General features: G+C 46.8%; 1 protein-coding gene across 1 annotated transcript in view; it reads right to left on the reverse strand.

The window, feature by feature from the left end:
- KIAA0408 (KIAA0408 ortholog) overlaps positions 1–25,406 on the reverse strand; it is a 113,214-nt gene that overhangs the window by 44,609 nt on the left and 43,199 nt on the right. The window contains exons 3-4 of the mRNA XM_078648899.1: positions 916–1,212; positions 747–826 (exon numbers count right to left, since the gene is read on the reverse strand). Of these exons, the coding sequence (XP_078505025.1) occupies positions 747–826; positions 916–1,212 (377 nt within the window). The remainder of the gene's footprint in view (positions 1–746; positions 827–915; positions 1,213–25,406) is intronic.

The raw sequence follows: 25,406 nt of genomic DNA on the forward strand, positions 1-25,406 counted from the left end.
CTGCTCCCAATATCATGCCTCTAGGAGGGCATTTATCTTGCCATTGTGCCACAACCTGAGCGTTGGGGACATCAGAATTGCTACAAGAAAACTCAAGTCCAATCCCTCCCAATTGATTGCTTTAGCTGTCTACCACTTTTTATCCACAATGTGGAGATCTCGACTGAAAAGTACTTTCAATGGTACTCCTACCCTCCCAACCTAAAGGTATTATTTTTACCTCTTGTATGCCTCCTCCAAAACTGCTTTTGTATGCACCTTGCCTGGTTTAAATATGGACCAATCATTAGCACAACACATGAAGTTTAACTGTTTTTAACTTTGTATGGCACTTGTATGTTTGTTTTATCTCTGCCTTTTTCGCCTATTATTATTCCTTGTAGATCTTGTACTGTATTGCATGCGCTTTTTTGGGAATCGCAGAAATAACGTTTCTTTGCTTGCAATGTGCTAGTTTCTAATGCTGACGTGACATAAGGGGAATCCATGTTATTATGCTTACATGATATTGTGTCCTGTGCCTCGCCATATTTCATATGTGCAACTATACTCAATACCACTCGTAGGGTACCGCCATTGGTAAAAAGTGTATCTGGATAAAAGCATCAGAAATAAGTAAATAATAAATCTAAGAATGGTGTGTCATCAACACAAGATAATTCCGCACACAGCACAGCTATTGCCCTTCAGCTCAATAATATCATTCAGAATGCAAACAACAAATACACAGATGATGAAATATGTACCTTCTGCGATTAGATTTCTTTCGAATTTCCTCTTGATAGCTGCATAATTCCTTGCTTACTTTGGCAATTTCACTGAGTGCCTATACAAGAAAGGAGAGGTTATCACCTACGAATAGTAACATTTTGAAAAGTACAAAAGCACTTCAATCCAACAAAGGATCGTACTTACTTGATTCAGTGTTCCATTTTCCTTTTTGGATGCCTTTGAATCACTGCAGCTTTCAGATACTTCATGGCTTTCACAGACCAGGTAGTCCACAGAGAGCTCATGCGTTTCATTTTTTGATACAGTTGGGAGATTTTTGTAGTCCGTGTTGGATAAACGACTGCCTTCGTCGGCGGTGCCACCTTGCAATGTGAATTCTAAACACGGGGAACGTACCGAAAACTCCAATATTTTAGCCTGAATTGAATCATCTCGATTCTTTGCATTGCTCTCCCGCCTTAACTTTACTTCCTGATAAAGCTGCAAAAGTACAAAGTAATTATGACATTAGGAAGAAGAACGAATAAAAGCAAAATTACAAAGTAACAATCATTCAACTCAATGTGGTTCTTGCAGGAATTGGAGCATTCTCGCTGCTTTTAACTGTTAGATTATCATTGCATAGTTGTTGGTGTTCCAAGCAAAGTTGGATTTATCATTTAGAAACAGTGCTTAATTTGAGCCGGTGCTCAGCACCGGCACCTAATTGTCAACACCATACTTAGAACAGTCCACCACCTGGTGGTGCTGCTCATCTAATTTAGAGATGAGCAGATGAACTGTAGTTAAGGAATACATTATTCTTTAAAAATGCTAATACCTGCCTCCCCAGCCATTCCTTTAGCTTTGGGCACCTAGAATAATCTGAAGTGTCGCATTTACCTGCGAGGGAGATGGTTAGTAGTTGTTTGGCAGGGATGACAAGGGCGATGGGTGGTGCAAGCTGCAGTGGCCTCCTGGTCAGAGCCCTGGTACTTAATATTTTACAAATTAAGCCCTGTTTAGAAAATATATATGCCTGGCCCAAGTAAAAAGTTTCCGTTGGGATTGTACAAAACATATTCTGGCAGATGCATCAAGCAAATTACCTCCCGGTAAAATAGCGAATCGGTATAACAGGCCGATACCGAACGCAAAACCAGAAAATGCAATGCATCAACCCCAAATCGGTAAAAAATAAAGAATCGCCAAAAAATCCCCTTGGTAAATTACCGAATCGCAATTCAGACAATCGGAAATAACGAACAACAAAGCTGACCTCGGAAATAACGAATCGCTAATAAAGAATCGCAATGGAATGCATGAAAAATCGCAAATACCGAAAATGCCAAAAATCGCAATTTAGCATGAGCAAAATAAGGGGAATCTCAAACTGGAGGTAAAGTTATTTGAAGGAATGAAGATTTTTATTTTTTTATTTTCCAGGTGCTGACAATCAGTAACGCTTTAAAAATGCCCCTGGAAACCCTGTAAGCCTATCAAAATGGCTGCCCCCTGCGTGCTTGCTAGGAGGAGGATGATCAACGCCCAGGCTCAGCGCAGGAGGATGATCCAGGACAGGGTCTTCAGGGTGCGCATCACATTGCTGGGGCAGACAGAGGAACAGGTGTACGATAAGTACAGACTCAACCGTGCCATGATCATGCGCCTAATAGCAGATCTGGAACCAATACTGCAGCACCAGACCCGTAGGACCAACGCCATACCAGCCCATGTCCAGGTCCTATGCAGCCTGCACCTGCTGGCGTCTGGAAGCTTCCAGGGGGTAATAGCAGAGGCCGGAGGCGTGTCGCAAAGTGCACTATCACGCTTCTTCCACCGGTTCCTAGAGGCCATGCTGACATTCATACATCGCCACACATCACCTTCCCTACAACCCCCCAGCAGCTGACCCGCACCAAACGGGAGTTCTACCAGGTGGCACAATTCCCCCATGTGATAGGGTGTGTTGACTGCACGCATGTCCCCATCTGTCCCCCCTCAGCCATCGAATACATCTTCCGCAACCGGAAGTCATATCATTCTATCAATGTGCAGGTGGTGTGCAATGCTAAGCACATCATAACGGACCTCGTAGCCCAATTCCCAGGGCGCACACATGACGCATACATCTTCCGTCACAGTGGCATCCACAGGCGCCTGATCAACAGTGATTTTGGAGAGGGACACCTACTAGGTACATATTGATGCATCATCGTTTACTCCCTATCTCAACCCAGCAACACCTCAAGAGCAGTGCTACAACAGAGCACACATCAGAACAAGGAATGTGGTGGAGCGTACATTCGGCATCCTAAAGAGTCGCTTCCGAATACTGCACAAGACAGGAGGTGCCTTGCAGTACGACCCAGTGACCTGCTGCCAGATCTTAGCTGTCTGTGCCATCCTGCACAACATCTCCACCCGTAGGGGGATACCCATAGAGGTGGACGGAGAGGATGAACTATGTGCACAGCAACCCCCCCAACACCAACAGGCACATGTGCCCAACACAGCAGAAGGGCAACGGAGGCGGACATATATCACATAGCATCATTTCTGAGACAGGTAAGAAAGAGCCTTCACAACATGATCTGGTTTGCAAGGGTTTAATGGACATGAACACCTGACTGGTGCAGAGAAATGTAACACAAACATGAAGCAGCTGAAATAAATGCAAAACTTAAATTGTCCGTTGTCAACACGGGTGCTGCATGTGGCACTATAGTTGGCCCATGGTTACGTCACCATGGATAGGGAGCCATTGCCACATGGCTACTTGCGTTTGCCACGTACCCCCAGTCTCCTGTCCCGTGACTCCTCCACATCTCCACGATGAGTGTCAGTGGCTGTTGCGCTGCGCTCACTGCGCCTCCTCCTGCTGGTCTCCGGCAAGGAGACACTGCTCACACTTGAGGCTGCCTCACTCCCCTCATCCACTCCCACACTGCTGACACTTACAGTTCCTGACTGCAGATGCTCCACTGCAGTGGTCACTCTCTCGAGGACCCTTGCCACATCCCCACAATAATGCCCTAAGTCCACCTGCAGGGACACGGACCTGCGGGAGAGCACAGCTGTGCTGTTGCACAGCTTAGTGATGGCCCTAATAGTGGAATTTGTATGGAGCATGTTCTGCCTGTGCCTCTGGCGCTCACTTGGTTGGCCTGTAACAACAGCACGTGTCAGTTCCTGCAGGCATAGATTAATGTCATTGTTGCCCTCAGCTACGGCTGTGGTGAGCTCACACACAGCGTCAGTCATGGTGCCAATTCTGTTGGACAGTTTTGTCATGGTAAGATTAATTGCACCCATGTGTCTCCCCTGCAGGCGCTGGACACGCAGCATCCGGGTCTCAACGACTCCGTACACATCTGCCGGATACACTGGTCTAGCTGCAGCCCTACCCAGGGGCACGGCCCTCTGTCTGACACGCTGACGTGCTGCTGTTAGGGTGGTTGGAGTGACGACAGCCTGCCGTGGGACATTTGGGGCTGCTGTACTCTGCTCCGTATCCATCTCGTGCAGGGAGGGGACATCTGCCTTGCGGCTCTGCGGAGTTGTCCGCAATGGTGGTGGTGGAGGTGGGTTTCTTGTCCGCACTGGTGGTGGTGGAGGTGGTGTTATTGTCCGCATTGATGGCGGTGGTGGAGGTGTTGTTCGCGCTGGTGGTGAAGGGGAGGACATGGCTTCATGTCCCTGTGGGTACTCAGCATCGGTCACCACTGGGGTCTCAGAGATGACGAGGCGGCCGCTGTCATCAGATTCCATGGGGGATGCATCTGTGTGTGAAACAGTGCATTGTTATTATTTTGTCATTATATGTGGGTATTGCATTCTTTTGTCTATATAATGTACATATTTGGACTGACATTTGGCCTTTTGCTGCTGTTTTCATATCATTCACCTCTGGGGTCAGACATGCACTCATTCATGTTATGACTACAACTCCCATGATGCAACACTATGGTGTGGGTATGTGCTTTAGGCACGGCTACATGTGCACTGTGTCTGGCATGGGGGAGTGGGCAGGGATTGACAACACGCTGCATATCTACGCTGCCATGCATCTTACCTCCTCCTTCCGCAGCACCAGAGGTGTCCAGTTGGGTGACCCCCACAACAGCTTCAGGTTCAATTGTTGACTCCACAAGGTCCTCCAGGGCTGTGTTTGGTGTCACATTGGCTGACCCCCCACCTGTGCCTGCTGCATCCTTGACCCTTTCAGCAATCTTCTCCTTTGCCCTTTTATGGAGGTCATACCAACGTTTCTTCAAATCGTCAATGCTGCGGTGGGTGACTCCGACAGCATTGACCCTGTCCTTGATGCGCAGCCACATCTTTCTTTTTTCTGCCTCAGGCACCTTCAGGGACAGTTTCCCAAACAGCCTCTCATGTTTGCTGCTGACACACTCAATGAGTATTTTAAGTTCCTTATCAGAGAACTTGCGCTTTCTCTTCCTGGGTGTGTCCTTTCCCTGCTGGGGTGCCTCCTTCTCCATGATCAAATGCTTGGCAGGTCCTGGTTGCTGCTGGTTCTGTGTAGCTCCTCAGCTCCTGTGCTCTGCCTCCTCCTCTGAGATCCTCGGGCACTGAATGGAGCATGGGCTGTCCAACTTCCTGGTTGTGATGTCATCAGCCTGCTTCCGATGCGTCGCGTCTTTTTGCGAGTTCGCAAATACCGAAATCGCATTTACCGATTCGGTATTTGCTAATTCGGTATTTGCTAATGGTGTCTCGCAATCGTAGTTTCGCTGTGGAATAACGATTTTAAGCGATTCGGTAATTATTACCGATTCTCTTGATGCATCGCGGTTTGCATGTCCTTATTAGCGATTCCTTATTTTTCACTAATAAGGACATGGAATACCGATTTTTGATGCATATGCCCCATTGTGGCCTGCAGCAAATGTAGGATCATACATACATATGTTCAGACAAAACATACACTTCATACTAGGTCAGTGTCATATACCACGTTTATCAACACACCCAACGCCCCCTGCTCTGCCATCTGAGAATGGGTGTGTGAAATTTATGTCATTCGTTTTCACATAATTGCATTATATAGTGTACAAATGACAGCACAATTCTGAGAAATTATACTTAATAGCCCAAAGTGCATTTGCTCTTATTTTTAGCGTGAAATGAGTCCTTGGGTCAGTTTTCGGTATGAGGAAGCACTTAAGCCGAATGTGTACTGTTGTTCCCGTGAAATCACTACTTTTTTTACCATGAATTGCACAATTCACTGTAAATTGATACTGTAAAAGGAGTGTAAATACAAAAAGTGACATAATGGCGTCATTTTGGAAGTTTCATATATGAAATGTAATATGAAATTTCCAAAATTACGCAAGAAATGCCAGCATAATTTAAATTTCACAAAGGCCTAGTACGGAAGTAGCTCTTTAAGCCTGTTTTGACAGTGCAGACCGATGCGATCAAAAACGTGACAACAAAAAAAAGCTTTTAGGGGTACTACAGAGAGGGGCTCTGGTTCCACCTAAATGTTGGTTCACCGGAATATAGCATTTTACTTTGGCCCAAAGTTGGGGCTTCCACAGAAGGAGTGCTTAGGTGCTAAGCATCTGTGAGCATTTGCTTATCAAGCTGTGTGAGTCTGGGTTCTTCTTCAAGTCAAGCTTTCGTGTTATGATGCAGGTTTACGTTCAGGTCACCCACAAGCTAGTGTAATGCCACATGTCTCCTATATAATTACAGTATTTGTTCTTCTCTGGCAGCAGAGAAGATGGAAGGAGGGCAGTCAAGAGGAATGTGTAGCTGTTCTGTAGTCTCAGCCCTTCCATTTCCCTATCCCTTTCCATCATCAACTTCAGAGATACCTTAACGAAGAACTCTTTGAGAGAATTGTGTTTTTTCTTTCTAATTCAACCATTAAAGGCTTTTGGGCTGAGAGATGGGCACGTAGAGGCTATCTTTTAGGCTCCTCAGGTCCCATTTGCTTATTTTCTCCCTATACGTTACTGTTCACGGTCCTGTCAATTGTTACTTTGTCAACCCTTATATCAGGAGTAATTACATCACGATAATTACATTGGGAGTACCTTTCCATTACATTGTTTAAGATACGAGGTGCCTTTACTTTGTATTTAAGTTTGTAAGTATTTTTTAATAATTTTCCAATTTCAAAAAGGTTATTTATTTATTAATTTAAAACTATGATTTCTTTTTAAAAATGACAGTGCTAAAATTATGTTTACATTACTTTCAATCTAAAATCACCTTTCTTGAACTCTAAAAACCCCGTACTAACTAACTCTTAGCCCTAACCCTTCCCTGCACCTAATACCCCCATAATACACCTTAATGTTACCCATCTCTGAAGCCTACAAACCTCTTCCTACCCATTACACCCTTCAGTGAACCACTAAAGCCATTACTAACCCTAAACACTACCCATCTCTGAACATTAAAAGATCCTTACAATCCCTTAATACTCACTTACGGATTCAGCCTGCTGAAAGCAGGTGGGAGCTTACGGTAAAAAAACTGTCCCACTTTATGATACTTGTTATTTCTGTTGCCAACTTCCTCCTTGCAGTTATCAATGCTCCTGGTATTGCTGAATCGGGGAAGGAGTTACTGGGTGATACTAGAGTTGTCATTAAAAGCCCTAGTGGTGTCAAGCAACACAACAAATATTACCTTTCGAAGGAGATGAAGAAGAACAGTTTTAGCGACTCAGTGGAAGCACTTTCAGGATTCTGATGGGATACATTCAACTATTTATGCACAGCCAAGCCCTGTTGCATTGTCATTTGAGAGGAATGAGAACAACTACATTAAGGGAGTCATTTACACAATGATGGAGTTTTTTGCTGTTATACCGCGATTCACCTGTAGCATTACCATAACCCATAACCATGTTATCGCCACAAACTTGGATATGGGCAAGCAATGTTTCTGTCTGTTTTTCCGTAACAATTGTATAACATTAGCAAAAGCTTTTTGTGTGTGCTCTAGTAAGTAATAATAGGCACATAAAGCATTACTTTCGTCTACAATAGCATCAATTGTACTGAAAAGCACTTTCCACACAATCACCAGATTGTTTACAAATTCCCACATACTCTATATGACCACCACAGTAGCACACCTGTGACTGTCAAAATACACCAAATATTGGTCCATGACTATTCAAATGTTCATAATAATGGCCTATCTGTGAAGGGTACACTTCCCTTTAAATGTCTGGCTTGACAGCACAGCTGTATGGATGACATGTTTATTACCATATCTTTAAAATAAGCTTTGAGTGGGCTTTGGCTTGGTCTCACTCAGAGGAGCATTACCCTCTCACCTCATGCCTCAAGGAATTCCTTCCATTGGAATATATGAGGGGCTATTCTAGCTTTGAAACGTATTCTCAACTATGCTGTTTGTCACATTCAGTTCTTTTCATCCCATAGGAGTTATACAGAGAAAGTATTATGTTGGCCAAGACAGCACAACAGTCTTTAATGTGATAAACCACATCTATGCATACAGTGTTTGCAAACAGCATTCATGAATACCTGTATTTACATTTGTTGGTACATTACAGCCATAATTAAACCTTGTATTATATTTTATTGATGCCCAGATTTGGTAACTACCTTATACAGTGAAGAAAGTGCATTATGTATGATGACAAGATACTCTCCTATTGGGAATTGTTTCAAGGGCTTTAATGGAAACTGAAACAATCAACAAAAACAAGCCAAAGGGGGAGCACGTAGCTGAGAGAAAGCAATTAGACATTTTCTGGAATTATTGGTTGCCAGCAAGTAGTGAAAGAGGAGGTTGTCTTAATTGAAATTGCACTATCATCTTGAGTGTGACTGGGAAATAAAACAAAGTAATAATGGGGGATGGTGTGCATATTATGGCATGTGTGCTTTGAAAATTACCCACAAGCATGAAACATACTCCCAGATTGTGTGTTTAAGTTATTTTGCATGTAACCTTCCCTGCATAAAGGCCACATTTTTGAGCATCAAATGATTTGAGGACTTCTTAAATTGGAGCTCTCCTAACTGAAATCGAAACTCTACTTTTTGGAAGTTCCATGAACTAGAGAATTGAGCCCCAGAAACAACTACCCCTAGGCTAGCACTCTTGAAGCACGAAACCAGAATATGTTTTTTAAACAAGTCCTAATAAGAGAGAAGGTGAATAGTGAGTGACTCTGATCAGCAGGAACAATAGACCCATACCACCCTAATGTTTGATAATGGAAGCTTAGGGTCTACATAGAGGACCAGTTTCCGACAGGAAAGTAACATGAGTTTTTCATATAGGATGTTCTATTCTCTCTTCTCCTGGTGGGTACATGCTGAAAGTTCTAAAGCAATCTCGTTAATTGACCCTGGAGATACAAACATACAAACCCATAAGGAGACAATCACTTACTGCAGAAAAGGTTGATGAGGGGAAGCAGACATACAAAAACAAAAGCTCAACACATTGCTTGTCTCATCCTAATGCATGATAAAACACATTTTCACTGGAAGAAAATGAATGGATGCAATTTTAGGGTAAGGAGCACAAAACACTGGTCCCCAAAGGGTGAATGTTCTCACGTATTATGCTCCCTCTTTTCAATCGATTCAACTTTGCCTGGTGTGCATGTAGTAGTGTTCTGAATGAAGGTAGAAAATCAGCAGTGCGGCTGAGGAACTCAACCTTCAATTCAATCTGGCCCCACAAGATAAACTTGGAAAATTATCTGGCTGCTGCCTTCAAGAAACAAGCATTTGCAATGCAATAGGTCTCGCATTTACATTATTTTGAGCTATTGACATTGTAAATGACAATGCTTTTTCTGTTTTAAAAAAAAACATAAATAAAAGTAATTTTCACTTACAATGCCAATAGCTTAAACTCTTGTAAATACACAACTGTGACGTCACTACTTTCGCGTTAACCATGTTTATCAGCTGTACAACAAATAAGACAAAACAGCACTCTTTCTGGTAATATACATCTGTACATTCCACTTCTATACGGGCAAGAGCTCCCACTCACCAGATGAATGCGTGTAGCAGATAGCAAGTACTACCATGCCAGCGTGAGTAACTCTTCCAAGCGAAAGTTATACTCTGCGTGTAGTTGCATAGGAAAACTACAAGTCCCAGAATGCAAAGAACAAATCAACATGGGACTGAATGAACTCCCTGTATCTGATATGGGATGAGTATGTTTCATAATAAAGTCAATGAGCAATATATACCAAAGCCTCCATGCTAACAGGTGTGCCTGTCTACACAAACAAAAAGCTACATTTGAATGTGAAACTCTGATCCACTAGTTAACAGCAAAGCTGCAGATACATAAGGCTACAGAAAGAAACAAACACTGTGCACACAACACAAGGGCATATTGGCAAAACTTTTAACTGATCTTCGCGACCCAAAATAGTTTTACTGACATGGATTATCAGTATATACAATTTGCATATAATCTGTTGATGGATTACCATATACATTTTATTAAACACGCCACTCATCCTTAAACGTGGTTTAAAAGTCAAAACTAAGGAAGAGTCAATCGTTTACCAATTCAGCTACAGATGAAAGAAGTTTCATAAACAATTTGGAGACCTGTTGCGCCTCGCCCTCTTTACTTTTATGCTCATTAGCAGAACGCTTCTAAATACACCAAACCCCACTTGACTGAGCCCATCCAATCCCAGAACGGCTTGCAGGTACCGGTACTCACGTTTAACTTTTCACGCAGTTGTAGAACATGTTTGTAGCCCCGCAGCGGCTGGCATGCCCCCGGCGCTGCGCTGCCCTTATTGCTGCCCTGCACGCGCTGGCAGGCGCAGACACCGCATCTCGAGCGCTAGCACGCGCCCTGCAGAGCGCGCGCGCCGATGCAAGTACAGGCCAGATAGCAATCCTGTTGTCAGGCCCGGGCCTCAGCTAAGGTGCTGGTGGCAGCCCTTCATGGGCACGCCCCCTCCCTCTCGGCCCTGGGCAGGACGAAAAGGAGACAGGGTGTAAACAAAAAAGCCCAGTTTCAATCGGAGGCCACCGTTTCACATAAATGATGACGCCAGCCAACGGAAATGAGGGGCGGGGCTTCAAGTCCCCTCCTCAAATCTCATCAATCACAATAGCGCTCGCAGAGCGAGCAGCGCATGCAAACTGCTACGCTAGGTGAGACCTAAAAATGAAAGACATCTATAGCACCATACTTAAAGGAGATCCTGAAGCACCTCACGTTCAGCTTTACTTCTCATCATGCCCCAATATTTACACTAACCATGGACAGACAAAGGTTTTTTTTTGTTGTAAAATGTCTGTGAGATTATAGTGTTATTTATTATTTCACAAAGTTTTTATTGAGAGAGATTGGCAATGATATGAACAGTACATACATGAGCAGATAAAGTTCGTGGTACAAGTACAAATAAAATCGAGCAAGCGATGAAATAACATAAGAGGGGGAGAAAGTAAATAAATATAGAAAAGTGACAATTAGGCATCATATCAGTACAACACGAGAGACTTATTACAGCAAGCAATTATATCAGACTTGCAGCACAGTAGGGTGTATCACGTTCATCCTTTAACACATTGAGAAGATGATTGGGAAAGCAGAATTTAGACATTTCACAGGGGTTTGAAGAGATCAAAGTGAGAGTCAAGTGAGGACCATAGTTTTCTATGTTGTGGTCGCCAGGGGTTAGAAGCAAGGGTAATGTTATCGGCACCCCTGAGATTCGAAACCCAGTTGAGCCAATGGGGGAAGGAGGCTTTGGCTGTGTTTTTCCAGTTGGTCGTTATGATTTTAACCGCCGCTGTCAGTAGAAGATCAAGTAGGGCTTTGTCATTTTCATCTAGAGTGACAGCTTTGGAGGAACCCATAACTATAGTAGCAAATTCTCTCGGGAGAGAAATGTGTAGGGCTTTGTTAATAAATTCAAATATTCTGTCCCAGTAGGTGGTAACCCGGGGGCATTTAAATATTAGGTGTTCAAGGTCTCCTCCCGATTCCAAGCAGTTCCAGCAGGAGTCAGTATCCTTGATGTTGTGAAGGAAGAGTCTTCTAGGGGTCCAAAAGGCTTTGTGTAGGAGCCAGAATTTAGTTTGGGACAGAGTCGGACTAATTTTGTGTCTTGTGGTTGACTCCCAAATTTTGGCCCATTCATGTTCCGAAGTGGGAGTGGAAGAATACGATTCTCAGTAAGATTGTATTGCAGAGACCAGGTTAGATTTCTGTGGTCTTATCATTTTGTACATTCTGGATACCTGATGTCCAAGTTTATCAAGGGCGGATAAAAGGCTAGGGAGTGAGGGGGAAGTGTTGCCCAAGTTTGCTTTTGTTAGAGCGACCTTAACGTGTAGAAAGTAGTAGAAGTCAATGCTCTCGAGTTGGAATCTGTCTTGTAAATCTTTGAATGAAAGTGGTGTTGAACCCTCATAAAGTTGGTGAGGGAAGTGTATTCCCTTTCTGATCCAATAAGGGTTATACAGTGGTTTTCCTCTGTATGTAAGAGTGTTGTTCTGGCAGAGTGATTCCCATTTTGAGTTATGAAATTGATGGGGTAGGGACTTGCTTACATGGAGGAGGGAGTTTTTTGTGTTCTTAAATATGATCCCAGAGTCGATGTTGGGGCTTAGTTTAATGGTGAGGAGGGCGGAGGGGTCAAGACCTTCCACTAGAGATTTTTCTACATGTAACCACACAGGCGTGTAATCAGACTGTGATGTGAACCAAATCGTACCTTGCTTTGCCAGGAAGGCGGTCTGGTACAGTCAAAAGTCAGCCAGATTGACACCCCCCAAGGATTTATCAAGTCGTAGCTTTTTCATGCTGATTCTGGCTTTTTTCCCTTGCCAGAGGAAGGAGGAGATCATCTTATCTAATTTAGAATGGAAGTCGTTAGAAAGTGTAAGGGGAAGCATTGAACCTAGGTAGTTGACCAAAGGGGAAATCATCCTTTTTATAGTCACTAACCGGCCCCACCATGTGATGAACCGCGGTGACCAGCCATCCAGGATTTTTTTGATTTTCGCTAGTGTGGTCGATTCATTATGTTTGAGTGTACTTAATATGTTGTCAGTGAATTCTATGCCTAAATACTTTATGACATCCGGTTGCCAGGCTAGTCCCGAATCACCAAGGACTTCTTTGGTAGTGTGTACATTAAGTGGTTTGACTTCGGACTTGTCCTTGTTTAATTTATAACCGGACAATGCAGAGTATTTGCTGATTGAGGACATAAGACCCTTAATTGATACAGTTGGGTTTTCTGTGGCGATTAAGATGTCGTCGGCATATGCCGCTAGTTTTACCCTGGTGTTTCCGAAGGCGACACCTGTGATGTCCTCATTATTTTTCATGTCGGTTAGTAGGGGTTCAAGTGCCAGTAGGAATAGAGCCGGAGAGAGCGGGCAACCCTGTCTAGTACCTTGGAACAGGCGGAACGGACTGGAAAGTGTCCCATTAATTGCTATACGGGCAGAGGGGGAGGAGTATAAGGCCATCACCATTTTAATGAATGAATTACCCAGGTTGAATGAGCCCATACATTGTTGAAGGAAGGGCCATGAGACTTTGTCGAATGCTTTCTCAGCATCAAGGGTTATTGCAATCATCGGCGTTCTGCAGGATTTCGCTTTTTCAAGTATGTGGCATAGGAGTCTGGTGTTGTCATTCGACATCCTATTTTTCAAGAAACTCACTTGTGATGGACTTATCAATTTGGGTAGCACAGAGTTTAATCTAGTAGCTAAGATCTTGGCATAGATCTTGCAGTCAATATTAATTAGCGAAATGGGGCGGTAGTTTTTGGTCTGTGGGGGGTCTTTCCCTTCCTTGGGTATAACAATTATTGTGGCTTCGCTCATCGAGGGAGAGATACTCCCGCTAGAGGCGGAAGAGTTGAACACAGTTTGGAGTATAGGTGAAAGTTGGTTGTCAAAGGCTTTGTAGAAGGATGCCGAGAATCCGTCAGGACCTGGGGCTTTGTTGTTTTTGAGTGTTTTGATGGCTGTCGAGATTTCTGTGATACTGATGGGGGACCCTAGGTGTAATTTGTCAGTCTCCGAAAGTTTGGGGAGGTCGAGGGCCTCCAGGTAATCCGAGCATGCCTTTAAGTCCAGAGACTTATCGTTCCTATATAACTCTTCGTAAAATGATTTAAAGGTATCAAGAATCTTGGACTGCTTAGTGTGTATGTTATTTGCGGGGTCTTTTATAGAGGAAATGGTTGCTAGTTTCTGCTTGTGTTTAAGATAGGAGGCTAGTAGCTTCCCGGCCTTGTTTCCCTCACATAGTTTCAAGGCTTTGAAGCGGTTGATCCACACCCCTGCCCTTTTACTTGTGATGGAATTATACTCGTATTTCTTTTTTATGAGCTGGTCAAGGGGCTTGGAGTCTTGGGGGTTGGTTTTGTGTAAGGCTTCTAGTGATCTGATCTCCTCCTATAGTTGCTCCAATTCCTTGTTTATCGCTTTGTTGGCTTTGGCTCTTATGTTGATAATAACTCCACGGACCGTGGGTTTGAGTGCGTCCCAGAGGGTGTTTGGGTCCGTGTCAGGGACATTATTTAAGAGTAAGTACTCTTCGATGGCATTAGTAATCAGGAGTTTGTCTTCAGGGTTGGTTAGTGTTTCATCATTGAATCGCCATCTTCTGGGCGGTCTGATTGAGCGGGAACCTGCAAGTTTGGTGTGAATGCAGGCATGGTCGGAAATCAGTTTAGGGGCGATGTCAGTTTCTTCGATTAAGTGTGCAAACGTGGAAGATATTAGGATAAAGTCAATACGCGAGTAGGAGTTGTGGGGAATGGAGTAAAAGGTGTAGTCTCTCCCCTCAGGGTTTTGGAGACGCCACGAGTCTCTAAGGCAGTATCGTTCGCATAATCGCAGGAGGGCCTCATGCGAGCATGAGGGATGAAATGCGCATTTGGATTGCCTGTCTAGTAAGGGGTCTAGGGGGAGATTGAAATCGCCCCCCACAATCAGAAGGTCGTCCAGAGGGATATGTTCCATCGAGCGAGACACTGAGTCCCAGAACCCGGGGTCGTCTGAGTTGGGGCCGTATATGTTCACTACGTGTATGGGGTCTTCATCCCTGCGCAGATGGAGAAGCGTGGCTCAGTGGTTAGAGGCGGCAGACCCGGAAGCTGAGATCGACTGTGGACCAGGGTTCGATTCCCCGCCTCGGCGGGTCTCGGGCTCAAAAAATTCCACGGACTCGACAATTCTCGCTCTGGTGCCTACTCAACTCACGGGGTCACACTCTGCGACTCTGGGCAATAGCTTGCTTAATCTCCACAACGGGCCCTCGCGGCGGGATGCCTGGCTTTCACCTTGTGGACACCCTGCCGGGGTTTCTCACAGGGGAATACCAGGACGGGTTCCCTAAGCAAGCGCCGGGACGCTTACGGGCAGCTGTGCGCTTTACAAGTCTAGCACATTTACATTTACATTTACCAATACCCTCCCTTCCGCGTCGTGAGTGTGTGATACCAGTGTTATGTTCGCTTTCTTTGCTATCAGGGTAATTACACCCCCTTTTTTGTGTGGTGCAGGAGACAACAGTATATGGGAGGACCAGTGGACGTTTAGCAATCGTGTGTCCTCTTCCGATAGTTTAGATTCCTGCAGAAGGATAATATCCCCCTTAGTTTTGGCGATGTAATCAAGCACTTTCCTTCTTTTTACAGGGTGGTTAAGACCCTTAACATTTAGCGATACAATCTTGAGGTCATCTGCTATAGAATTAGTGTTAGACATTGACAGGCAAGATTATCGCTAAGCGATGATCTGGCGGGGGGCAATGTATTGAGTCAATTATCCCTGTGGGAGTCTGTGTGCTTTTGCGACAACGCGGGGACAGATTTATTGACATGTCTACGGACAAATCTAGCGTGCGCGTGTTGTACCTGTAGGGAACAGACATAAAAAGGGACCAAAAATAACATATGGTGATGTATAAAGCTCTAAAGTACTGACAATTTATATCTGCAGAATGCTCTCTCTTTTTCCCATTACCCATGCAAAACCTCCCATTCCCCCCTCCCCTCCCCCTCCCCCCCAAATACGTACGTAGGGAGTACGACGACAGTACCCAGCTAGGCAAAACAGGAGTATTATCATTAACAAACATTGCTCAGCATTTCCCATGCTAGAACGTATGTGGGTTGAGATGTCGAGCTTAAATGTGGCAGTGGGTATTATTTTCTGCAGCAGATAACAGGAACAATAACAATACAATAACAGACCAGGAGCAACTGGTAGAATTGTGCCTACGAACATTGTAAATAAGAGTAGATCCAGCTAAACATTGTGCTAAAACTACTAAAACCGATATACTGGCACTAAGCTTCCCTTAGCAATGGCAATTATATGGCACAGAAACATATAATACTAAACCAGGAGCGAGTGTTTGCGTTGCGTACTAGAAAAGCTGTAAATAGGGGTAGAACCATCTAGCTATTGTGCTCATAACTTCCACTACCTTGTAGAACGGAGGAGAATATCTAACAACATTGTCAACATTGTCAATATGCATGGAAGCGATAGGACGATAATGGATAATGGATAATATGACATGTACTTGGTATTGTGAGTGGTCGGTTAGCAACAGAAGGGACCAAAGGAAAGCAGTTACGACGTAGCATAAAATACACAGTGGTACGACCTGGAGAGGACAAAGTGTCGGTTGACAAAGTGTCGGTTGATCTGCACCTTGACCGGATTGTCACGTGGTCTTCCTTTTATTGGATGGGGCATTTGATTGGTCCATTTCCTGAGGTGGGCCATTTTTCAGGTAGTCTTTCAAATCCCTCGGGTCTGTAAAGAACTTCGGGTAGCCATTTAGTATGACTCTGAACTTGGCGGGTCCTGCAAAGGAGCAGGGTATGCTCTTGGATCTGAGTATGTTGCGGAGTTCGAGGAACCCCTTGCGAACTTCCACTGTGTCCTTAGAGTAGTCCTGCGTAAAGATGATCTTCTGCCCTTCCCACATGATGGAGTGGTTCTTTCTTGCGTATTGTAGGATCATTTCGACATGCTGATATCTGAGTGGCTTACAGATCATTGGCCTGGGACCCCTCTCGCGGTTAGTAGTGAATGTGGGGATTCTGTGCGCCCGGTCTAGCTCCAGACCGTGCGGGAATACAATTTTGGTGATCGTGGGGATCCATGCTTCCAGGAAAGCCACGCAGGAGTCCGCATCTTTTTTCGCGTTTTCCGGTATCCCAAAAATTCTAACGTTCCCTCGCCTGTTGCGGTCTTCCAACTCAGCATTTTGGCGCCTGAGGATATCAGTGGTGGATACAAGGCGTTGTATTCTAGCAGCTGACTGGCGTGAGAGGTCCTCTACATCGCTGATGCGTTGCTCCGCTGTTCCCAGCCCTGATTTTAGGTCATTCATATCAGCTCTAATAGCTGTTAACTCTAGCTGCATAGAGTCCGTGTTCGCTTTGGTTGATTTGGAGATATCGGTAAGGTCTCCCAACTTTTTCAATATCATTTCCATCGTGGCCGCCATGTCAGCTCTACTTTTAATGGGGGAATCGGAAGTCTGTGGTTCAGGTTTCACTTTCTTCGGATTGTTCTTGTCATCTCTGCCCGCCATTTTGAGAGTGAGGACTGAGGAGAATCTTCTAGTTACCCTGTCCAGGAGTCTTGTCAGGGGTTATCGTCGGTGGGCTCAGACAGAGAGGTAGATACAGGCTGCGGCTGCGTGGCAAGCAGTGATGGCTAACACCAGGGGGTGAGTTGGCCAGGTGATATCACAGGGGGATCCTCAAGGACCCACAAGGAGATCCACTCAGAACCAGGCGGGCACGAATAAGCAGATGACCCCCTTAGTGCTGGCAAACTGGTTGGCTCTGTGTCTGTAGGTGAGTTGTCCCCTGATCCAAGGCCTGTCAGCTTGCCAGTGTTGCAGTTGAAAATAGGGATTTTAGATGAGCAAGCCTGAAACAGAGACAGAGTGAGGTACTGGCTAAGGACACACTACCAGTATGCTTTAAAATCGTGATCCCTAAAGATCGATGAAGCCTCACAAAAAGCAGGCAGGAGGTCTTCTCCTTGATATTAGAGGAGAACCGCTTCCCCCAACAGATGTTTAGTGGCTATTAAAGTTAAAATAAAGTTCGGATCGTTTTCCGATGATGGCCGCCATCTTGAGGTCAGGCGAGACGGGCAGGAATCAGCATTAAAATGCTAGGTTTGCGCTGATGTAATCGCCTCTTACCGGCATGTGAGGGATTCCAGCGTTGTTATTAACATCCCCGGTGGTGTTGGATTTGATCCGTTGTGGCGGGGTAATAGAGCCCGAGGTGGTAGTCAGGCACCGCTGATGTGACGGGGCGCCGCCATTTTGAAGGGCACCGATGTCGGCGCGTGGGCGCTCTAAAAGGCAGCAAAAGTCCTCGTGAGGTGCGTTAAGAGTGGCGATCAGGGCACCGGAGGGCTCCGCGAGGCATGAGGCATCGGGTCCGTCGCTTCTCCCGCTGTTCAGGACGGTGAGTCAGCTGGGAACCGATGAAGTCGCTCTCCCGAGTTGCGGAGCTCGAGGTTAGGCGGCCATTCACACTGCCGTCCAAGCCACGCCCCCCGATTATAGTGTTATTTAAAGGCACAAGTCTGCTGTGTCCCTCCTTTGTACCATCTAGCAAAGAATGCCACAAACTGATCAAAAAGAAGCATAGACTTGGCTTCACAATCAGTACACACTTACCATCTTATTACACGTTATATTCATAATTACAATAAAATTGCTTTCTAATGTTTAATGCACGGAGGCATGCAACAATAAATGAACATGAAAATGGAACCTATGTGTACTACTCTGTCTTCCTTCTCTGGGTCGAATTGTGAGTGCCCTGCAGGGGAGGTTCATCCTAATGGGCAGAGGTGCGTCTGCGAGCACGGCAGGTAAACACAGATTAATAAAATGTCCATTACCATTTTATTATTCTGTGTGCCGTTGGACTGTGTTGTAGCGCAATTGTGAAGGAGGGGGCAGGGCTGATTCCTCCGGATTGCAGGATGACATGGCAGGTGTTGAGTGCAATGTCAGAATGTCCGGCTGTCTACAGCTGGACAATCTGACATGCGCACTTCAGAGCCAGTAATACAAGCACTGTAAAACAGCTGAGGGATTGCAGGCACAGACCCCTAGCCTCAAAATGAGCAATGGGTTAGCCTGCTCTAACCAAGCCCGGTGCTGCTCCAATGCTGAGATTAGCTCCAAAATTGGTTGGATTTGCTGCAGAAAGATAACCAGCTTCCTTCCCTTTCTGGCTCGTCTGAGAGAGACTCCAGCCAGCAGCATCACAGTGAGTTTTCCGTGCCTCACCAATTTAAAAACTTTGCCCCTGAAGAAATGTTTCTGCATTTTACACGTTTCTAATTTAAATTTGATTGGATTTCAGACCCTCTGTGATCCACAACGCTTCACATTTAGGGAACACATTCATGATTCAGACAAGCCTGGTTTTGAAACCTAAGTCGTCCCTCATTGCGGTGACAGTGCCTGCTTTGTACACCAAACATCTTTGTTTGCGGTCCACTTCAAAATGCTACTCCCTGTAGACTTAAAACGTGACATAAAACATTCCGTCAAAGGAGCTAATCCCTCATTTGCTATCGAATATACCCGCACATTTTACCCCAAACATGCTGTAGCAGCCGGACCACTTTATGCCCAAGATTTGTGGCACTGTTTGCCCCCCACCCATCCCCTCAGTCTCCAGTTGAGAATATCTAGTGGCCATAGTTATCCGGGTCCCCACTGAAGTCCATAGAGATGCTTCACATTGCTCCTCAAAACCATGGGAAGGACTTGGCGTACAAGAAGAGTCCACTGGCAGGGGGCCCCTCACTGCACCCTAAAAATAGCACCTGACCTGCAAATTTCCTACTAAAACAGATATCCCACTGAGTGGACACGGTTAGACTGGTGACCTTTAAAAGTTGACCACCGAGGGCTGCGACTTCCCTGGGGTTGGAGATGAATGAGGGCTGCACGCTTCTGAGAATAAAGCTCCTCGCAACAGACTGACCCTCTGAGTAAACACCGCTATATCTCTCTCTGTACTATATCTCTGTACATATATTTTAAAACTCTGCTCTGAGTATATAATAAGCTAGTAGCCGTTAATCCTGGAAGTCAGATTACTCATTGGCGCAGCATTTAGTGGAATGTGAGACATGTAGAAGATCGGCGAACAACTGCGGGACCCGAAAAATACGCAGCCCGGGAGTTCAGAGATTGGAGAGTCCCTCCCACTAACGGTACCAATCTGTGACATGGATCCCCGGAAGCAAAAACAGGATGGGATGATTGGCAGAGCGGGGATGCATGCCTCTTGTAGGGAGTGGGAGATTGTGCAGCAGGTATCAAAGGCAGGTGCTCCTGGTCAAGGACCCCCTCTAGTAGCAGGCACTCCAAAGTCAAGGTGTATCAAGGAGGACAGAAGTGTGTAAAAGTGGCACCCGAGGAGATTTGCTCATCATTGAACCTCTGCACAAAATGCATTGGTAGAGACATATTTTATTGTTTTAATTGCCGGGATATGGAGGACGTTGGGGGGAGGAGGGGGTTGCAAGTGAGGGCAGGTGTTGTCTCAAAAGTGACAGAAGGTGTCACCTCTCACTCAAGACAGAGCCAGAAGGAACCACAGGTCCGGGGTAGTCAATGACAGCGGTGTCCCTCTGGAGAGGGCGAGAAACAGGTGGGCGCTAGATGAATGTCTTTGGTGTGAACCTCTGGGTCCGCTCCGCCAGCATGCATGAGATCATCCACAGAAGCACCTGTGGAGTATTCTACACTCAAGAGCTGGTCTTATGCCCTGGGCACAGGTGCCGCTCTGGTCCCAGACACCGGCCACGAGGTAGCACAACTTTATATAGTACCAAACCCGCAGCCAGGGCCGGATTACAGGATGCTGACTTCGGATGCAGTTTTTGGTTTTAAAAGCACCAGCTTCCGCGTTCCTGGCCTCCGGCAATTTCCAGGCAACAATAAAAATGTCAAGATAACTCTGGTGATTAATACTATTCCTGGAAAGAGATTGGAGTTGTATGTAGTGGAGATTTTGAATCATGGTAAAGTAGTGCAGAAGGTTAATATGCCTGCTGCAAAGAATGTTTACCAAGCAGATCACAAATTGAATATAATGTAAATAGGTCAGTGGGTTACTGCTTTTGTCAGAGAGAACCTTATGTTATTTGCAGTTTATAAGTAAAAAGTCTAATACAGAACTGTGAGGTATTAACTGCCATTGAAGAGCTGCATGCAAACATGTTGTTATGTTTAAAATTCTGAGTTTGTGCTTCTTCAGACCTAGCACGCACACAATACTGCCTACCAGTATAGATGGCATGTAACTCCTACACCCTGTAGTCTTCTGTCTTACGTAACATTTCCTATACACTGATTTACACATGTATGCTGCATTGACTCTGCATGTGTTTGTGTGATGTAAAGTGCTTGTACACCCTACACTGGTATGAGTGGTATAATAAAACTAATCAAATGCATCTAAGAGAGAGTAGTTTTGAATACTTGAGGGGTACTGTTAAAGGTTGGTAGTGAAGGAATCAGTGGCGGTGGTGGTCATCGGGGGGCGCCAACAAACACTGCCGCACCGGGCGCCACCAGTGCTAAAGCCGGCCCTTCCAGCATCAGCCAGTCTACAACACAGCCTGGGATGCCCCTGCCGGCGAGCACCTATCCAGCACCACGACTTGGGACAATTAATGCATTTTAAAGCCTGTAAAAGACCTAGCCCAGCTCGAGGGAGTGTGTGTGTGTGAATTAATGCACTTAACATTAAGAAACCAGCACAGTTTAGTCACAACACATCAACCCACAATGGCTATTTGAGACAGCTCTTCTGTCATTGCCCTATTCCCAGACAGGTCAGCCCAAGAGAGACTGTTAGTTTTAGGCTCAGTGTTCTACAGTGTAAAACTGATTTTTTTTCCCACATGCGTCACAATTGAGTGCTTCTGGAGCGGCGCGAGTGGCATTAGATTATCAAGGATTTGGTTTGCTCTACACCAGTTAAGCTGGGGCAGTGCCAGCAGATTCATTGGCAGGCTTGGGAGTGTGAAAGGGAGGACTGGGTGTTTGAAAGGAAAGTTATGATGGGGCAGTGCCAGTAGATTTATTGGCAGGCTTGGGAGTCTGAAAAGACACGTTCACAATGCTTTATTAACCTTCTTGCTTTCTCAAATATGCTTGAAAATGCGCCACTTGCCCACCTGTGATAGACCTTAAGACCAATCCTTATCTGATCGTAAAACCTATCAATAAGGGTGGAGGAATCGTCCAGATGAAAAAACTTGATTATCAAAAACAATGAACAAATTTACTTTCTAATGTCAGACAATGTGGACCTTTAACTGAAGGCCCTATACCTGACTAATACTAACTAATGTCTCTTACAGATATATTGTTACACAAGTAGTAACTTGTGCATCTGAAAGAGACACGTTAGTATTAGATTCCCTACCTTAGAATAGATACCCCAGCAATACCAACCCCGGTGGTGGGTCTGCGAACCAATAATCACACCAGAAAGTCCTGGAGGACAGAACGGCCAAAGAAGCCATCCCTCCGGACTTGGCTGTCCAGGCAGTAGTGTCTCGCAAACGTGTGGAGCGATGCCCACGTAGCTGCCTGACAGATGTCTTGTAAGGGCACTCCCCGGCCCAGGGCAGTTGTAGTCGCCGTGGCTCGGGTAGAGTGAGCCCGCAATCCAACAGGGGGCTCCTTTTTAGCCAAGGAGTAGCATGCCTGGATACACAAGATGATCCACCGAGAGATGGTCCTCTTGTGCACCGCTTTCCACTTCTTCGCGCCCACGTAACCAACAAAGAGTTGGTCATCCACCCGGAACTGGCGTGTGCGATCCAAGTAAAATGAGAGCGCACGTTTTGGGTCCAGACGGTGGAGCCGCTCTTCCTCTTTAGAGGGATGCGGTGGCGGGAAGAAGGTTGGCAAGGTGAAAGACTGCCCGATGTGGAAGGCCGTGACAACCTTGGGCAGGAAAGATGGCTTAGTACGCAACACCACTTTGTCCGGATGGACAGAAAGGAAAGGTGGAGTACAAGAAAGGGCCTGGAGCTCAATCGCTCTCCTGGCAGAGGTGATGGCAACCAGGAAACCAGTCTTCAGAGTTAGAAGGCGTAGAGGACAGTTGTGAAGTGGCTCAAAGGGAGCGCACATCAGAAATGTAAGAACCAGGTTCAAGTCCCACTGAGGCATCACAAAGGGAACAGGAGAAAACGTGTGTGTTATGCCCTTAAGAAATCAATTTACAATAGGGGACTTGAACAAAGAAGGTTGATCAGGCAGCCTCAGAAAGGCTGAAAGGGTAGAAAGGTAGCCCTTGATAGTGCCCAGAGCAGAGCCCTGCTGGGCAAGAGAAAGAAGGAAGAGAAGAACCTCAGAAAGAGGGGCAGCAAGAGGATCCACAGCCTTTGCTGTGCACCATGCCACAAATCTGTTCCACCTGCAGGCGTATACCGAGTTTGTGGAGGGACGCCTGGCTGCCAGAATGACGTTACAGACTTCAGGAGGCAAGTCAAATGGCCTCAACTGTCGCCGCTCAATCTCCAAGCATGGAGGTGGAGACTGGACAGGTTCGGGTGGAGGACCGTCCCCTGCTGCTGCGACAGAAGGTCCTCCTGAAGAGGCAGACGAACCGGGGGATCGACTGACATACTGAGTAGCTCTGGATACCAGTACCTTCGAGCCCAGTCCGGAGCCACAAGGATGACATGGGCCCGGTCGTGCTTGATCTTCTTCAGCACTCTGGGCAGAAGTGGTATAGGCGGAAAGGCGTACAGTAGACCGCAGCTCCACTCGCGATGAAAAGCGTCTCAGAGCGAGCGCCGCCTTGGAAATTCCAATGCGCAGAACTGATGACATTGCGCGTTCTCTTCGGTGGCGAATAGATCTAACCAAGGCTCTCCCCATTGCTGAAAGAGGCCTTGCGCCACATCCGAGTTCAGACGCCATTCGTGATCCATCATGCACCGACGGCAGAGCTCGTCCGCCCTGGCGTTCAGAGAACCTGCCAGGTGTTGAGCCACCAGGGTCACGCCCTGGCGTTCCAGCCATTGCCAGAGGCGCAGAGCCTCCTGGCAAAGGGTCCACGACCCCACCCCGCCCTGTTTGTTGCAGTACCACATGGCGGTGGTGTTGTCCGTGAACACCTGCACTACACGCCCCCGAACAGAGGGGAGGAATGCTTTCAGTGCTAGACGAATCGCCCGTAACTCCAACAGGTTGATGTGGAGCCGGGCCTCCGCCGGAGACCAGAGTCCTCTGATCTCCGCCTCCCCCATGTGGCCTCCCCAGCCGAGGAGGGATGCATCCGTCACAACTACGTGCTCCGGTTGGGGAAGGGAGAGGGATCTGCCGCTGACCCAATCGCGGTCCGTGAGCCACCACTGCAGCTGTCTCGCAGTGCCCTCCGAGATCAGGACGTGGTCGGATAGGTTGCCCTGATGCTGGGCCCACTGAAACTTCAGGTCCCACTGCAGATCCCGCATCCGCCACCTGGCGTGATGCACCAGCAGGATGCAGGAGGCCATCAGCCCCAGAAGCCGCAGCGTCAACCTGACCGAGACCCGGAATAACGGCCGAAAGATGGGAATCAGAGCCTGAATATCCCAGACCCGCTGTTCGGGTGGATAAACCCGAAACCGCGCCGAGTCGAGAACCGCTCCGATGAAAAGGAGCTTCTGAGAGGGGCACAGGTGTGACTTCGGCACATTGATCGAGAACCCCAGCCGGTGCAGGAGATCTGCCGTAGTCTGGAGGTGGCTGACGACTGTCTGGGGCGAGCCCGCCTTCAACAACAAGTCGTCGAGGTAGGGGAAGATTGAAACCCCTAACCTGCGCAGATGAGCTGCGACCACCGCCATCACCTTTGTGAACACCCGTGGGGCGCTGGTAAGGCCGGAGGGGAGCACGGTATACTGAAAGTGCTCGTGGCCAACCGTGAACCGCAAGTAGCGCCGGTGGGCCGGCAGGACGGGGATGTTGAATTAAGCGTCCTGCAAGTCCAACGCTACCATCCAGTCTCCTGGGTCCAGGGCAGCTAGGACCTGAGCCAGTGTCAGCATTTTGAACTTCTCCTTCCGGAGGAAGCCGTTGTCGTTCCTTAGGTCCAAGATAGGGCGTAGGCCCCCTTTGCCCTTCTTGGGTACCAGAAAGTAGTGGGAGTAGCAACCACACCCTACTTCTGGCCCAGGAATGCGCTCGATGGCCCCCTTGGCCAAGAGGGCCGTAACTTCCTCCTGCAGAAGTCGCAAATGATCCCCCGATACACGGTGGTTCTGCGGTGGCATGGCTGGAGGAGTCGCCTTGAAGGGGAGGGAGTAGCCCCTTCGGACGATTTGCAGCACCCACCTGTCCGAAGTGACAGTGCGCCAGTGGAGGTGGTGATGGCGAACCCTGCCCCCCACTGGCGTCACATGGGCCTGAAAGCACGGACTAGGAGGGTTTTGAGGCGGATGCTGCGGGGTAAGGTGAGGACTGACCTCGCCGTTGTCCCAGACCGCCGGGACGGCGGTTCCCATGGCCGCCACCGCGTTGGGTATTACCCTGCGGAGCGTGGCTGGCAGCACGTGTGGGTACACCCCTTCCGTGTCCACGAAAGGAATGAAAGGCAGCCGATTGCTGGCGTGGGGCCGAGAGGC

This window comes from Lissotriton helveticus, chromosome 6 (assembly GCF_964261635.1).
Source record: "Lissotriton helveticus chromosome 6, aLisHel1.1, whole genome shotgun sequence".
NCBI lineage: Eukaryota > Metazoa > Chordata > Amphibia > Caudata > Salamandridae > Lissotriton > Lissotriton helveticus.